The following is a 15,623-nucleotide window of genomic DNA, read 5'->3' as shown; positions in this document are numbered from 1 at the left end:
ATATCATAAACACAATTAGTTATCACGTTTGCATAAAATACACTCATATACCCCCAAAAACCTTTTTATTACTATTTGGTTAACCGATGGAATCATAGATCGAACCCAAATATATTTTCGATGAGATTGAAGCCTCTTCCATACAAATTTCGAACCCAATCTTTAAAATGCAACTTTTGAAGGGCAACAACTACCTTAGATGATATAAAACAAAACTTTCATTAAATTGCTGTTTTATTTATTTTTTCCTTTCGCAGAAGGGTTTTAATTTCCACCACATAGCGATTTTTAGTAACCGGCCACGAACGTAACGTTCTATAAATGTAGAAGACGTTAATTTCGTTTGTCTTTTACAATAATATACAAATCGTCAATGACGAAGTTAAGTCTAAATATGTTACTATAGCTCGTCCGTTACGCATGTTGATCCGACCCGGCCCATACACTTTGGTTTGCTATTCGTCTCATACACTGACCTGTGCAGTGTGCATGTAGGCCATGTAAGAAATGAAACTATGTGTGTCCTTGCCACGTGGATTCACTAGTCTCGAGAGAGGCTGCAATAAACTTTGGGATTTCATGATATCAAATTGTTTGTGGACTTCAATGCAAACCTCTTTATTCAGAGATATTCTCTTTGATGTGAAGCAATCAACATTAACCGAATAATAATAACTACTCGCTATGACAATAGTCTAGATTACCTTTCCAATATACGTTTCTCGTCACTTATGCAAATCCTTTTGTTAATTGGATTATTGAGATTTATGGAGATCTCTGTTGAAACTAGTGTTTTAACTTTTTTACTGCAATTTTAAAACAATATAGGTTTAACTGTTGGCAGCAAAGACAGAGAGTGTTAAATGCTAACCCATTGGAGACAATATTTATCTTCGGAATGTTCGTACCATATAAGCAAAGTTTAGAGATATTATTTTTCGAGTTTTCCACAAATTTATTATTTTGATTGTTTTCAGTGTACTATCATTTGATTGTTATGTTATGGTTCAAGTTTTTTTTTTTTTTTCTTTTTCTTATTCTTTGCACATTATATTATAAAATATACGTTTTCATTGGTCCAAGGATAATTTTTGCTCACATCAGGTTACCTGTTCCATAAAAACATTGTGAAAGTCATTTTTGTTTTTGTTTTCTAAAGTACATATTATTAGAAAATTCACACCTAATATAAGTCATGGAAACAAATTTAAATTGATCATATCATTAGAGTTTTGTGGATTTTATAACATATTGATATATTTTAAGATTTTTTAGTAGATTTTAGAAGTATCAAAACAATATTAATAAATAAGATATAATTGAGATGTCATCCTAGTTTATTTAAATTTATTGCTTTAAAACTTGATAATTACAAATTGAAGAAAATTTGAGTGAAACCTATAACTAATTTATTGAATGATGGTCCATCATCTTATCTTCACCATTAATTATTTTTGTTCTTACTCTTAAATGTTTATAAAGTGTGCATTCACTTTTTAGTTCATGTTCATGTGTAACAACACCCTTTTACACAAACAAAACAGAAGATCAAATTACCAACCAAATTCACAAATAAGGAAACACTTTTCCAAAGTACAGGCGACAAGTTGATGATCAAAGCCTCTATTTTTTTAATAGGGAATAAGACAAGTAATGCCACATCATCATCTGATTCATGAACCTCTTCCTCCTCTCTCTTCATCCCCCACTATATATAACTCCTTCCTCTGATCCTTTTCTCTCATCACACTCTCTCAATCACACACAAAACTCTTGAGAGCTAACAAAACAGAGAACCAACGAATAAAACAAAAATGCCTTCTTTAGAGAAATCTGTAACAATAATCTCAAGAAACAGAGTCTTCCCAGACCAAAAGTCAACCCTCGTTGACCTCAAGCTCTCCGTCTCCGATCTTCCCATGCTCTCTTGCCACTACATCCAAAAAGGTTGTCTTTTCACGTGCCCTAACCTTCCTCTCCCCGCGCTTATCTCACACCTCAAACACTCTCTCTCAATCACTCTCACCCACTTCCCTCCTCTCGCTGGCCGTCTCTCAACCTCCTCCTCCGGCCACGTTTTCCTCACCTGCAATGACGCCGGCGCCGATTTTGTTTTCGCCCAAGCAAAATCCATCCACGTGAGCGACGTGATCGCCGGAATCGACGTTCCCGATGTAGTCAAAGAGTTTTTCACCTACGACAGAGCTGTGAGCTACGAGGGACATAACAGACCAATCCTCGCCGTTCAAGTGACGGAACTGAACGACGGCGTTTTCATCGGATGCTCCGTTAACCACGCCGTGACTGACGGAACCTCGCTGTGGAATTTCATTAACACCTTCGCGGAGGTTTCTAGAGGTGCTAAGAATGTGACACGTCAGCCTGATTTTACGCGGGAGTCTGTGCTAATCTCACCGGCTGTGCTCAAAGTCCCTCAAGGTGGTCCAAAGGTGACATTTGACGAAAACGCGCCGTTACGTGAACGGATATTCAGTTTCAGTAGAGAATCGATTCAAGAGCTTAAAGCTGTGGTGAACAAGAAGAAATGGTTGACGGTTGATAACGGCGAAATAGACGGTGTTGAGTTGTTAGGGAAACAAAGCAACGATAAACTTAACGGAAAAGAAAACGGTATTTTAACGGAAATGTTGGAGAGTTTGTTTGGGAGAAACGACGCCGTTTCGAAACCCGTCGCGGTTGAGATCTCGTCGTTTCAATCTCTATGCGCGTTGCTTTGGCGTGCGATCACACGTGCGAGGAAGCTTCCGAGTTCGAAAACGACTACGTTTCGTATGGCTGTGAATTGTCGTCACCGTTTGAGTCCTAAACTGAATCCGGAGTATTTCGGAAACGCGATTCAAAGCGTTCCTACGTTTGCGACTGCGGCAGAGGTTTTGTCACGTGATCTTAAATGGTGCGCTGATCAGCTTAACCAGAGTGTTGCGGCTCATCAAGACGGGAGGATTCGTAGCGTTGTGGCGGATTGGGAAGCGAATCCCAGGTGTTTTCCTCTTGGAAATGCCGACGGAGCTTCGGTTACTATGGGAAGCTCTCCGAGGTTTCCGATGTATGATAATGATTTCGGGTGGGGAAGGCCGGTGGCGGTTAGAAGTGGACGGTCGAATAAGTTTGATGGGAAGATTTCGGCGTTTCCGGGGAGGGAAGGAAACGGGACTGTTGATTTGGAGGTGGTTTTATCGCCGGAGACTATGGCTGGGATTGAATCTGACGGTGAGTTTATGCGATACGTGACTAATAAGTAACGGAGTTTATGAATAATAACGTTAACGGTTTTTCTCTGTTTTTCTTTTCTTGTTAATTAAGAACTTAACGATGTAAGATTATTGTAATGTGACTTTGTAAGTTGACCCTTGAAAAGAATGTTATACATTTGCTATATTAGATTGCGACTAGAATCCAAAAGTAACATTAGATAGATCATCAATTTGCCTTAACCAGTCTCGAGGCCAAGATAAACTTCAAGATAACCAACAGTTACGATATTTCCACTGGTGTCCAAGTTCTGAAGTTTGATCTTACGGTACACATTAGCGTTTGTTTTCATGGGCAATGCTGTATTTGCCCTCCCAATGAAAAATGCGTCAGTGTCAGCTGAATTTACACTGAACAACTCCAAATTGAGAAAAGATGAAGCCATGTTTTGAGGAAGATGCAAAACCTCACGGAACTCAGGATCTGCGTTTGTTGTCACAATCTTTGTTTGGCGTGGATCATCTTCGTTAGTCCAAGCTCTCAACTTGTAGTTGTATTTTTGTTCACCACCGTCGCCAATTCCTGATGCTCCTACTACCATTACGAATAAGTCCATTTTTTGTTGTTGTTTCTTTGATTTTCTCTACACGTAAGACATATATAAGGGTGTTAGAATTTATAGTGGGAGAGCTAAAAAAAGCTAAATTACTTTCATAATAGTATTGAAAATATAAGCTCTACTTAGTTTTTTTTAAAACCTCCAATTATTGATGATGTGATTAGTTTGCTACTGTATTTTGAGTATTACTTAACCAAAACTTATCATAACATCTATTTATAATAAGATTTAACAATATTTTATAATTTGTGAAAATAATTTATTGACAATTATGATTAATATTAATTATTGTTAATTTTCACACCTGTATCAAAATAAATGATGGGGAAGTATGCACTTAAATCTTTTTAAAATGGAAATATGTGTAAGCACGCTATTAGATTAAAAACTATAAAATGCCACACGCCCAACCTCTATATTAAAGATACATCTACTCATATTAATCGTGAGATTAAATTTTTCATGTACATTTGGTATTATATCCATCCTGCACTCCAACTTCATTCAAATCATTAACAATTTATTTACTTCTGAAGTTGTTTATTAACAATTGATACCTCAACTGCCAAAGAAATGTTTCTCTCTTGTTGGATTCTTCTGTCCAAAAGTTAGAGATGGGCTTTGGGCCTGTACAAAGAGCTTTAGGCCTAACCTGAAAAGTTTAAAAGAAGCTCAATTAAAGCTAGTAAGCCCATACGATGGTGAGAGATAGATAGCTTTCGATCCCCAACAGTCTTACTATAAAATCAAAGAAGATAATTCGAAGCAAATGAATTGTAATTTAGTTTTACAAAACGAGTTATTTAAGAAAATGAGGAAAATATTTCAGTCTTAAAACATATTTTAGTTTGTCTAACAATATGCATAATGTAGATAAAACTAAATCATGATTTATCTATGATACTAGTATAAAGCAAATATGTAAACCGAGTCATACCATATTCAGCCAAACGTTTAAAAGTTAAACAAACCACGGAGGCAAACTAATTATGGAATGATATCCATCTTTATATGCTAAGCTGAATCAAATAAGACCGAACACGCAGTTCAAGAAAAAGAGTCTTATCCAGCTAAACCAAACTAGTAGTACATGGAAGGTTAGGCTTCCGTAATATCACTCAATTATAAGGGCATATCAGTCAATTACATACCTCCTACACTCCTCATTCCTCAACGTCAACTTGCGTGTCTTTCTTTCTTCGAATGAACTTCTGAAGCGAAAAAAAGAGAGAATTAAAGTCATTCATTATTTGGGGAATGGAGAAGAAGCTCCTTTCCTACAGACGCCATCATTAACAACATCCTCTTAAGCTTCTGCGATTCTCTCCGTTTGTCGGAAGATTTCACGACGATTCTTCAATCCTTATCCGAACCGGAGGTAATTCTGGATCTCTTCCTCCTTGGCATTAGAATCAGCGATTTTCGATTTCTCTTGTTTTTGCTCATAATTTTGTTGGTGTTGGAATATAGAAATCATGTCGGACGCTTTGATCAATGGATTGGCTGGAGCTGGTGGTGGGATCATTGCTCAGCTTCTCACTTATCCTCTTCAAACTGTACACGATTCTTTCGTCACCTAATTCTTCTGGATAATCTTCAATCGTCTCGTTTAAACGCGATTGTGTCTGTTTGTTAATCGTTGAATTAGGTAAATACGCGCCAACAGACGGAGCGGGATCTGAAGAGGGAGAAGAGGAAACTTGGAACTATCGAACACATGTGTCAGGTTTTTTTTTTTGTTTTCCACTCTCAATCTCATGATCAGAGATTCAATACATGAGTGTTGCTATAGTATATGAGCCTTGATTTGCTCTGATTTGGTTCTAGTTTTAGAAAGAACGTGTAATGGATTCTTTTGTTGTCTTACATTTGTATGACCTGTTATTAAATAGCTTTGATTTGTGTTGAAGGTTGTCAAACAAGAAGGATGGGAGAGGTTATATGGTGGATTGGCGCCGTCTCTTGCTGGAACGGCTGCATCACAGGTATGTTCTCTCATTGGTGTGAATATTTGGAGAATCTGTAATTTTAGCCATTTTTTTGGTATGAAGTTTAGAATATAGGCTTGAAAGTGGATGTTAATTTTGGATGAGACAGGGTGTGTACTACTACTTCTACCAAGTGTTTCGGAATCGAGCTGAAGCCACAGCTCTTGCACGGAAGAAGAAAGGTTTGGGTGACGGATCAGTTGGGATGTTTGCTTCACTTTTAGTGGCTGCCTTTGCCGGGTACAATAGAATTTCGTTATGTAAATTTGTTTTATATGCTAGTTTTTGGTCTGTTACAATACGGATTAGAGATTACCATTAGTTAGGAATGCTATACAGAATTTCAAAATAGCTCTTAGGTGCTTCAGTTTTTCTCATAAACTTCACATTGGCTGTGGGTGAAGGCTCGCCACGGTCACATTTCTAATGCTATCATCTATGCTATTATACTGTTACTTGTCTAGTGGAGCTTCTAGGTGGATGGTCTTAACTTTTCCTGTCAGGTCCTACTGTCATAGCTGTTTTCTTCTTTGATTGTAAACTTTGGTCGCATGTATAGTTCATTATTGTAATTTGTTTTTTTTCCATTGTTTCCGTTGGCTCATGTGAATTTTGATAACACTCTCACTGTGCAGATCGGTTAATGTTCTTATGACGAATCCGATTTGGGTGATTGTTACGCGTATGCAGGTATAAATGGCTTCATATACACTAGTACCGTAAAGTGCTTCTTACGCTGTCCAGTCAATTTCAATTACATTTTCTTTGGTCCGTGGTAGTTTTAGTTTTGCGTTTGAGCATGAATCTATGGATTTTCTCTCCTCACTTTTATTTCTCCTCTTGATTTTTTGAATACTTGTATGCAGACCCACAGAAAAATGACAAAAGATCAAACAGCGGCCCCCGAGTCACCTTCTTCTAATGCAGAAGCTCTGGTTGCTGTTGAGCCGCGTCCATATGGGACCTTTAATACGGTATGAGGCAGCTTCCCGTATTTAAAAACTAGAAGAAGCTGGCTAGGGTCATATACTCATATCAATTATTATGAGTCAAATCAAACTCTATAAACCTCTCAATTAAGACAGTTTCTGTGATATTTGTTGAACAATGTCTCAGATTCGAGAGGTTTACGATGAAGCTGGAATAACTGGCTTCTGGAAAGGTGTAATTCCAACATTGATCATGGTACGTGAGCTTATGATTTTGAAGCTTCTCTTGTATTGTTTGTCTAGGTGCATTTTATTAATAATTAGATGTGTGTGTGTGTTTTTAACCCACAGGTAAGTAATCCGTCAATGCAATTTATGTTGTACGAGACAATGCTAACCAAGCTGAAGAAAAAGCGTGCCTTGAAGGGTAGCAACAACGTTACCGCTTTGGAGGTTCAGACTCTAGCATTTTGCTTTCGTTTTTTTTGAATAAGATGTTTACTTGCTTTCCAACTTCCCATGATTGTGCTTTCTATTTTCCACAGACATTTCTTCTCGGAGCTGTGGCGAAACTCGGAGCTACAGTCACAACTTACCCTCTCTTGGTTGTAAAGTCGCGACTTCAAGCCAAACAGGTCACAACAGGGGACAAAAGACAACAATACAAAGGTTTTCCCTCTTATCATGAAATGGCCAAAATAACTCATTTGTCAGTTAAAGCTAAGAGTTGCTGTGTTGGTTTTGAATTACAGGAACATTGGACGCGATTCTGAAAATGATTCGATATGAAGGGCTTTACGGGTTTTATAAAGGGATGAGCACAAAGATTGTGCAGAGCGTTTTAGCTGCTGCGGTTCTGTTCATGATCAAGGAAGAGCTTGTCAAGGGAGCTAAGCTGTTGCTCTCAAACGCTACCTCTAGCTAAGTCAAGTCCAAGCCTTCTTGAATGAACGCTAGTAGTTAGAAATAAATAAAAATAGATTAAATTTCCAATAGTTTTCTTGATTAATTATTACACTATTGGGATTGTTGTTCATTTCCTGATGATTGCAATTGATTATTGTAATTTCTGCAAGATTCTTTAGTAATGAAATCTGAATAAAGTTTGGCAGATTTCCTTTGTTCTTTCTTCAATAGAAAGAAATCTTCAGCATTTAAGTTTATAATAGTCAAATAAGGGTTTAATTAGTTGACAAAAAAGGTTTAGATGTGTCATTAGTTGACTTGACTACATTAAGCCCAGCAAGGCCCAATAAATTTCATCCATCAAAACGACATCATAATAAACGAGTTTTGACTGAAACGTCTTCTAGCTCCATCCAATATATCGTCTTCTTCCTCCTCGAACCAAAAACATCAGTCTCTCCTAGTCTCAGCGCTCGTGAAAATCTGAAACTCTGCGTTCGAATTTTCGAAGAACATTAGAGATCTGGTATTATCTGGATCCGATCTGTTCACCATGGAGGAGAAGAAGACAGAATCAACCAACAAGAATGTTAAGAAGGCCAATCTATTGGACCACCACTCGATCAAGCACATCCTTGACGAATCCGTCTCCGATGTAAGAATTTTCTAAGATTTTCCTTGTTCGTTGCTCCATATTTCTCTGATATGTGAATCTATGATTCGTAGATCGTTACGAGCCGTGGCTATAAGGAGGATGTGAGATTGAGCAACCTCAAACTGATTTTGGGAACGATTATCATCGTTGTTGCTCTTGTTGCTCAATTCTACAACAAGAAATTCCCTGAGAACAGGGATTTTTTGATTGGATGCATCGCATTATATCCTTTTTTCTCGAATTCAATTGATACTTTCTGCTTTCTGCTTGACTCTCATTTGGTTGGTTTCCAGTGGCTAAGATGAAATTTAAGAAAATTGAGATTAGAGAACTTGTAATGTGGCTCGAATTCTTTGTGCTTAGTTAGCATTAGATTTTGGAAAACCTTCTTGTATCTAAAGTATGACTATAGAAGCTGATCGATATATGTCTTGTATTTGGATAATTCTGAAGAAGATGTTTGGTCCTTGACTATATGACACGTATGTAGTGTTGAATGCGGTGTTGCAGCTGATTCTGTACACTAAGGAGAAGAATGCGATTTTGTTCACCTATCCTCCTGAGGTTTGGTCTCTGACTATTTAGAAAAGTTATTTCATTGAGAAGTTTCGTGGTTTGGGCTACATTCTTGTTTTGTCTATGATGCTACAATTGTATTGTATTTCTGTGATTTAGGTGCATAATGTACCTTTTTTCCTTGTTCACTTACTTTTAACTGGAGCTATAGTTTGAATTCTGGTGTCAAACTTTTGCATTCCTTTTGTTTTGTATTTTGTTTCTGCTTGCCTGACATGTTATGTAAAGTTTGCAACTTTGCATATCTTAAGGCATCTTTTTTTTTTTTTTTTTTTTTCATTTGAGCTCTAGGCAAAACTACATTTCCCTTTCAATGTATTGTTCAATTAGTTTTAGTCTTCAAACTTTAGATTTTGAAAAATAGTTGAACAAAAGTTTTTGATGTTTGCAATCGTTTCTGTCTTGTTTCTCGAAACATAATTGTTCAACTAAGTGGAGGATTCTGGACTGTAACTTGGGTGGTTTATTTCTCATTCTTACCAGCTTGAAGAAATTACTCCTCTCATTTAGTTAGTATCCGAGACGATGAGATTTTTTTTTCCAAACATTTCATTCTGTACTCGTTTAGTTAGCTCTAGGAAACATAACAAAAAGAGCTCAGACATTTTGTCTTTCTGAAGCCATGTTAAATTGATGCAATAATTTGGTTAGTGGGATTGCTTCATTTTGTTATGTCAAGACTCAAGATCCTAAAGCTCTCTGGTTGATATATATTTGCTCACTCTCATTTGTTTTGCTACTGTTCAAACATGTATGTTTAGCTCATCATTTGGTGCTCCTCTTTGGAAAAATCTTAAAATCTGATGGTTGATACGCAGGGATCATTCACCAGCACTGGTTTGGTGGTATCTTCAAAGTTGCCCAGATTCTCTGATCAGTACACTCTCACCATCGACAGTGCTGATCCAAAATCAATCTCAGCTGGGAAGTCAGTTCAGCTCACCAAAAGTGTCACCCAATGGTCTCTCTCTCGGCATCTTTCTTACAATTGCTCGCTCTGTTTTCCTTACATGAGTCTCATTAGATGGTTTCTCTGTGTGTTTTTCAGGTTCACGAAAGATGGAGTTCTTGTTGAGGGTTTATTCTGGAAAGACGTAGAAGCACTAATCAAGAACTATGCAGAAGAAGAACCAAAGAAGAAGAAATGATCATCTTCCAGAGAAATATATGCTTTTGAAACTCCATATGTTGGCGTTTTAGAATACTAAATCGATGGTGACTTTGTTTAGAGATGAAACTAATATTTGGATTTTTCCTTATAGCCAACTTTTTGAATTAATCCGAGATTTTATGATCACTATTTAGAAAAGAATAAAAAGCTTTACCTAAGTTAGTAAGCCAATGGCTCACATCAAGTATATGCTTGTCGTTTAGTTATTTGTACTAGATCATACATAAAAAAAAGGTCAAATGCTTCACGAATTGTGGATGATTTGATTCGTAATATTTTGTATGATTGATGATAAAACACCTACATATGATATGAGTGGCTTGGATGACTCTAGTCTCTTTTTAGACAGCCTTTTCTTTCTCGTATGGCTTGGGAAAGTTCATTTGGTGATTGTAGTTGGTTGGAGTCGCCTTTTTTTAGCACTTTTTGATTAGAAAATTTTCCATTTTCCGTTATAAAAAATTCCACAGCTTAACAAGAGATGGGTCTCTATGATTTTGCAAAAGTATTGAATAACTTTCTTGATGTAAGATGACAATCCAAATTTGGATATACAATTTTAAACATATAAAACTCCAAATAAAATAATGTAAAGAATTGTGTTTTAAAAGATACCATAATTTTTGTTTTTCCTGCTTTTCATAGTTCTAAATTCTAATCATAGCAGCGGTCAAAAAAAAAAAAAATTAATATAAAAATTTATAATAAAATAAATCTCTAAAAATATGGAAGCTATTAAACCAATTTTCGTTTGAAAAAACTTTCTCCTCGTATTAACATAACGTAGTGGAATTTTAAAATATTCCAAATCACATGCTATAATCCATACATTTTTTATCCATTCATTGGCCACAAAATACAACCTGTCCATCGCCGAAGATCAATTTCAACGAAAGAAAAATATAGGTTTGCAATAAAAAAAAACACAGGCCCATCCTTTGCTAGGGCCCATTAAAAGCTGACGTGGCACCAGCTCGAAGTCAGGTTTTGCAAGGAACCCACTCCTAAATTTGTAGGACCCACCATAGGATTCAATCAAAACGAGCCCCGGATCTCAAATGTTTTGAATAAAATAAATTAAATAAAATCGTTTCGAATCCGCCAGAACATCTAACCTATATAAACGTAAACGTTGTGCTGTTTTGGTTTTCTTATCTTTCCATCTTCCGCGAAGGGCATCCAAAAAAAGGCACTTGTTTCAATTAAAGATATTTTTATTCTCTCTCTCTCGAAACAACATCAATCAAAAAAAAAAAAAAAAATTTAATTAGAACAAACCCTACCTCTTCTCTCAATTTGGATTTGATTCTTTGAAATTTGAAAGCACTAATCAATCTTTAGGTTTTTTTATTTTGAAACTCGACGAACTTTTTTTATTTTGTCAATTTCTGGATCGAGTTTTTGGTTTCTCTGACAAGTTACCGATACGATATTTGATATGGCCGATTCTAGGAAGCGAGATACCGGAGACGATCATCAGCACCGTGATGATCAACCAAATGACGGTGATGATTTGTCTATTTCGTCGTCGACGACTGATGACTCTCAATTTAATGGAACCGAAGGAGAGAATGAATTGACGAGGATTGAGAGTAGAGTTTCAGATCCGTTGACTGATGCAACCGGAGGAGACTTTTTGGTTGGAGAGGATAGGGTTTTACGGTGGTTACAAGCTTTGGACATGCAAGTTATGGGAGCTTGTCGAGGTGATGAGAGATTGAAGCCGTTGTTGAAGCTTAACGTTTCTAATGGAATGGCTGAAGATCGATTGCTTGCGCATCTTAGCCAGGTTTGAATAGTTTCTGAATTCGATGATTTTGGTTTCCATTTTTGTTGAGATAATAATACTGATTTCTTGTTTATTGAATAGCACTTCGAGCCTGCGGAAATTGGTATGCTGGCTAGATGTTTTTGCATACCTCTGGTTTCGGTTCGCGTCGGGAAGATTATAAAGGAAGGGATTCTAATGCGCCCCACTCCCATAAGGTAATCAATGAGTCCTGTTTTTGTTATAATCGTGTTAATTGCTATTTTCTTTGTTCGCTCTTTGTTGTCTTAGAGATTTGTGAATTATAGCTCTCTAGTTAGGTTTTGTTGTCTTTGAAGACGGTTCTTATGTTAGAGATGTAGCATAGCATATACCAGAATGTTAATTAATGGTTTGTGTGTAATCTGTCATTGATTAGGCGATTTTATGAATGCTTGTTCAATTGCAGGCTGATTATCTGAATCAGTAGTGATTTTGAAATCATCTGCTGATACAAAGTAAGTTTTTTGGGTGCACACATACAATTCCTGCTTTAGTTTTATTGATACTCTCTCGCTGAGTTTCTCCATGTTTGGTCTCATTTTATCAAATACTATACCTATTTTCATATGAATGGTTGTATCTCTGTTTTACTGACCTTTTGCAGTTCTTTATGTGCTAACACTTTGGAGGTTGGGGTATTACATAGTCTTAGTTCATATGGTTAGTTATGTTTGTATCAATGTATATCTAGCTTTCAGTAATAAGGTCTATCCATAATTTGCGTTGGTTTAGTTAAAATTTTAGAAATCATAGGATCTCAATCAGTCGTATAGTGATACTGTTCATGCTTCCAAATAAAATGTATCTTTTATTGTAGGTAATGTGGGCGTAATCTGTTATGATCTCTGGTAGATGATGAAGTAAAGGTAGTTTCATCACCAATGTTGTGTAGTATGTTCTTGATTTCTAGTCATATAGGGCTTTAATTTTCTCTCTGTTTTGTCATAACATCACTGACTATATATCCTTCTTAATCACTTTATATTATCTCGCTATGGCTTTCATTGAATGGTATTTTTTTTGTAAATTTAAGCTTTTTGTTTTCTCATCGTTACTACTTATTTGATTTAAAAGGTCTTTTGTGTGTTCTGGTGGTACTATTCTGTTCAAACTTATTACAATGGATCTATATAAAGTTCGTTTCAGGAAGCTCTTAGATAATCATGTTATCATCTTTTTTTGTTCTAGCTTCTAAGTTGCAGGTCCCTATGCTAAGTTATGAATAATGTAGTTTCAGTTAAGCTAAGCCACAGTCTTAAAAAGTGTCAAGTACCAAATTATTGAACATAATGTTTATTCCGGCAGTACCCTATGTTTTGTGAATATTAGTAATAGGCTAATAACATAGCTGTTCTGTAAACAGTTCTGCATGTTTATCTGGTAGATTCTTTTGATGTAGTTTGAATTAAGGGTAACTTGCAAGCATTTAAAAGCTCTTGGACTTGATCCAACTTCTGGTTTTCAGCATCTAGTGTTTATTTGTTAGTGCTTTTGATTTTGATATTAGAGTGTTTTTCCGACTGATTTCTTGACGTTTTATCTCCTATTGGTCAGGGGTAACCTGAGCCTTATGGTCTTGCCAACATCTGACTTGAGACTCTCATTTATTGGAGACAATGGTCATTCAGAACAACTCTTTACCTATACCAGCAAATCTCAGTGCTCTGCGGTGTCAATTGAGGAGATAACTGTGGACAGCTCTGGTAGATCTTTTGTTATAAGGATCGCAAATGGCAATGCTTTTTACTATTGGTGCTCAGAGAAGTCAAAACTTCTGGGAACTGAATTGCGTAGGAAGGTTTGTGAAATAGTGTTGTTTTAAAATCCTTGTCTGTGCATCTAAATTTTCTCATCATCTGTTGTTATCCTGTGTAGATGAAAGACTTGATCAAGAAGAAGCCATCAATCTCAGAATTAACTGGAATTGAAGAATCACGTCTTGGCTCTGTTGCTTCTCATCTCCGTTTGTATCTCATGGGTTCAGTGGTGCCTAACATCAAAGGTTGTCAGGTCCCATCTCCTGATTCATCATCATCTTCTGGCTTTTCTGAAACAGCTGATTCCTCCTCGAGTGCATCATCAAAATCTCTTAGAGCACGCCACTGTGGGACTCAACAGACAAAGACCCAAGGAAGCCTCAGCCCTAGAGCAAGCTCCTTCAAAGAAAACACACTGAGAAATGCTTCTCTACGTATCTCCTCTAGAGATAAATCAAAGGGACACAGTGAAGGCCATTTCTCAATCTTTGATAATTCATCCATTACCTCTATCCCCACCAATGTAGAGGGTTTTATCCAGTCAGAAGGAGAAGTTGAAGAAGCTACTGAGAATTATAATGGAATCAGACAAATTATTGCTTTTGAAGAAGCAGAGTCAACACCAAGTACAATGACCGGACCTCCCCCATTTCCTTTGAAGATGGGTCCACCAGTCTTTTCTCCTTATTATTGCTGGTGCCCTCCAACCACTTCATCGCTTCACGCACCATCTGCCTCTTATCAGTTCCCTCCACTATCCATTGAGCTACCTTCCCTTCCGCCACTTTCCTCCTTATTACCAGCATCGGGATCAGATGGATTCTTGATCCCGTCATCACCGCTCGATCTCTCTGACATCCCTCCATTACCATTAGTCCACCACATACCCATTCCAGGCTCATCATCATCATCATCCCAGCAACAGATGATGATTCCTATAATGTGCGACCCTATTGTTCATATTCCAGTTATCGATATCTTCTCTTCAGGTCAAAGCTATCTGGTAAGCGCTGGACCCACCGGGATAATATCCACGGGCATCCCTCCGCTCCCAGTGGAGAATGATTCGCTGGTCGAGAAAGGTGCAAGAGAAACACTACGATTGCTCATAAGCGGAGCCAATGCAACAACATCTACACCTTTGAACCATCATGGAAGCAGAGGTCTATACAGTGTGAGCCGGGATGTGAGTGGTGTGAGCTTGTTTGCACCTATTGGGTTGCAACAACCGAGTTCAGTTGAGGGAGGAGATGGTGGTGGTGAGAGTGTGAGCTCAAGCGAAGCAGTGCCTGCGCCTCCCAGAGAGACTTCTGGTTAATTTTTTTGGTTCTTTGTAAGTGTGGTCCGAGTTAAGTGTATAGAAAACTCATCTCTCGCCTAGTTTTTGGTTTTGTTCAGCCCAAGTCTTTTGGTTTCAGGTGTAATTAGTCGGGTTTTTTGTAGCTTGCTTATATTACCTTTGTTATTTCCGAGTTTCAAATGAAGCTAAGAAATACGATCATAATAAAAAAGTTCTTTTGCAGTATTCATTTTCTTTCATGGTTCCCTCCTTATTCATAGTCATTGTTGTTCTTTCTAATACTTTTCCTGAGCTTTTTTTTTCTATTGGAAAAACTTTTGTCACTGAAAGAAATTTCAATGTGATTGGTTCTTTTCGCAACTGTAATAAGCACTAAAAGTTAATAATTTGCTGCTTTTTAAGTCTTGTTGCTGAATGATTTAATCCCAAAGACGTTAAAAAAAAGACATGTAAATAGTCTTTGTTCCAAAAGTACCATTTTGAGCGCTTTCTTTCGACAATTGATGTTGAACTTGTACCAAATAAACCTTGAAAATCATACATCATTAAATGTAGTTTTTTGTTATATACTTATATTCATATGGTCCATAATATATAGTTAACCATATTATGGACCATATAAATTCATGCAGTCAACAACTTTTTTTTTCCTCATTAAAAGCTACTAATACTGTAGAAAATTTTTATCTTACAAAAGAA

At 36.9% G+C, this 15,623-nt stretch overlaps 5 protein-coding genes across 13 annotated transcripts; 4 read left to right on the top strand and 1 right to left on the bottom strand.

The window, feature by feature from the left end:
• The first annotated feature begins 1,517 nt into the window (after positions 1 to 1,517).
• AT2G39980 (HXXXD-type acyl-transferase family protein) lies at positions 1,518 to 4,027 on the top strand. Its single transcript, NM_129556.4, has one exon. The coding sequence runs from the start codon at positions 1,815 to 1,817 to the stop codon at positions 3,261 to 3,263; it is 1,449 nt and encodes a 482-aa protein (NP_181527.1). The 5' UTR covers positions 1,518 to 1,814; the 3' UTR covers positions 3,264 to 4,027.
• AT2G39975 (uncharacterized protein) lies at positions 3,452 to 3,983 on the bottom strand (the record flags this gene model as incomplete). Its single annotated transcript, NM_001336816.1, has 2 exons — positions 3,955 to 3,983; positions 3,452 to 3,856 (listed from the first exon to the last, which is right to left on the bottom strand). The coding sequence occupies exon 2, from the start codon at positions 3,827 to 3,829 to the stop codon at positions 3,452 to 3,454; it is 378 nt and encodes a 125-aa protein (NP_001318387.1). The 5' UTR covers positions 3,830 to 3,856; positions 3,955 to 3,983.
• Positions 4,028 to 4,884: 857 nt separating the features above from the next.
• Positions 4,885 to 7,868, top strand: PXN (Mitochondrial substrate carrier family protein). The gene is made up of 11 exons (NM_129555.4): positions 4,885 to 5,210; positions 5,303 to 5,388; positions 5,481 to 5,558; positions 5,743 to 5,817; positions 5,930 to 6,060; positions 6,456 to 6,510; positions 6,687 to 6,794; positions 6,937 to 7,005; positions 7,101 to 7,202; positions 7,295 to 7,418; positions 7,502 to 7,868. Exons 2-11 carry the CDS (start codon positions 5,308 to 5,310, stop codon positions 7,672 to 7,674), a joined length of 996 nt encoding a protein of 331 aa, NP_181526.1. The 5' UTR covers positions 4,885 to 5,210; positions 5,303 to 5,307; the 3' UTR covers positions 7,675 to 7,868.
• Positions 7,869 to 7,981: 113 nt separating this feature from the next.
• Positions 7,982 to 10,404, top strand: AT2G39960 (Microsomal signal peptidase 25 kDa subunit (SPC25)). The gene is made up of 5 exons (NM_129554.4): positions 7,982 to 8,310; positions 8,382 to 8,533; positions 8,793 to 8,874; positions 9,705 to 9,847; positions 9,935 to 10,404. The coding sequence occupies exons 1-5, from the start codon at positions 8,209 to 8,211 to the stop codon at positions 10,032 to 10,034; spliced, it is 579 nt and encodes a 192-aa protein (NP_181525.2). The 5' UTR covers positions 7,982 to 8,208; the 3' UTR covers positions 10,035 to 10,404.
• A 792-nt stretch (positions 10,405 to 11,196) lies between these two features.
• Positions 11,197 to 15,158, top strand: AT2G39950 (flocculation protein). 9 transcript variants are annotated; one of them, NM_001336815.1, is made up of 5 exons: positions 11,211 to 11,246; positions 11,510 to 11,846; positions 11,928 to 12,043; positions 13,422 to 13,665; positions 13,743 to 15,158. In NM_001336815.1, exons 2-5 carry the CDS (start codon positions 11,739 to 11,741, stop codon positions 14,940 to 14,942), a joined length of 1,668 nt encoding a protein of 555 aa, NP_001324677.1. In that variant the 5' UTR covers positions 11,211 to 11,246; positions 11,510 to 11,738; the 3' UTR covers positions 14,943 to 15,158. The 9 variants fall into 9 exon arrangements, with proteins under 9 accessions (NP_181524.1, NP_001324673.1, NP_001324675.1 ...); NM_001084557.5 differs by having other exon boundaries at positions 11,211 to 11,398; NM_129553.3 differs by having other exon boundaries at positions 11,197 to 11,846.
• The last annotated feature ends 465 nt before the right edge of the window (positions 15,159 to 15,623 follow it).

Source organism: Arabidopsis thaliana, chromosome 2 (genome assembly GCF_000001735.4).
Source record: "Arabidopsis thaliana chromosome 2, partial sequence".
In the NCBI taxonomy this organism is placed as follows: Eukaryota; Viridiplantae; Streptophyta; class Magnoliopsida; order Brassicales; family Brassicaceae; genus Arabidopsis; species Arabidopsis thaliana.
The sequence above is the reverse complement of the archived record's forward strand: the minus strand, read 5'-3'. Positions and strand labels throughout refer to the sequence as shown.

Bases quoted from the DNA above. Each gene is read 5' to 3' on its own strand.
- AT2G39980 (NM_129556.4), top strand. From the start codon at position 1,815: ATGCCTTCTTTAGAGAAATCTGTAACAATAATCTCAAGAAACAGAGTC.
- PXN (NM_129555.4), top strand. From the start codon at position 5,308: ATGTCGGACGCTTTGATCAATGGATTGGCTGGAGCTGGTGGTGGGATC. The intron at 5,818-5,929 runs GTATGTTCTCTC...TGGATGAGACAG, and splicing joins CTGGAACGGCTGCATCACAG to GGTGTGTACTACTACTTCTA. The intron at 6,511-6,686 runs GTATAAATGGCT...ACTTGTATGCAG, and splicing joins TGATTGTTACGCGTATGCAG to ACCCACAGAAAAATGACAAA.
- AT2G39960 (NM_129554.4), top strand. From the start codon at position 8,209: ATGGAGGAGAAGAAGACAGAATCAACCAACAAGAATGTTAAGAAGGCC. The intron at 8,534-8,792 runs ATATCCTTTTTT...ACTATATGACAC, and splicing joins TTGATTGGATGCATCGCATT to GTATGTAGTGTTGAATGCGG. The intron at 8,875-9,704 runs GTTTGGTCTCTG...GTTGATACGCAG, and splicing joins TGTTCACCTATCCTCCTGAG to GGATCATTCACCAGCACTGG.
- AT2G39950 (NM_129553.3), top strand. From the start codon at position 11,496: ATGGCCGATTCTAGGAAGCGAGATACCGGAGACGATCATCAGCACCGT. The intron at 11,847-11,927 runs GTTTGAATAGTT...TTTATTGAATAG, and splicing joins TGCTTGCGCATCTTAGCCAG to CACTTCGAGCCTGCGGAAAT. The intron at 12,044-13,421 runs GTAATCAATGAG...CCTATTGGTCAG, and splicing joins ATGCGCCCCACTCCCATAAG to GGGTAACCTGAGCCTTATGG.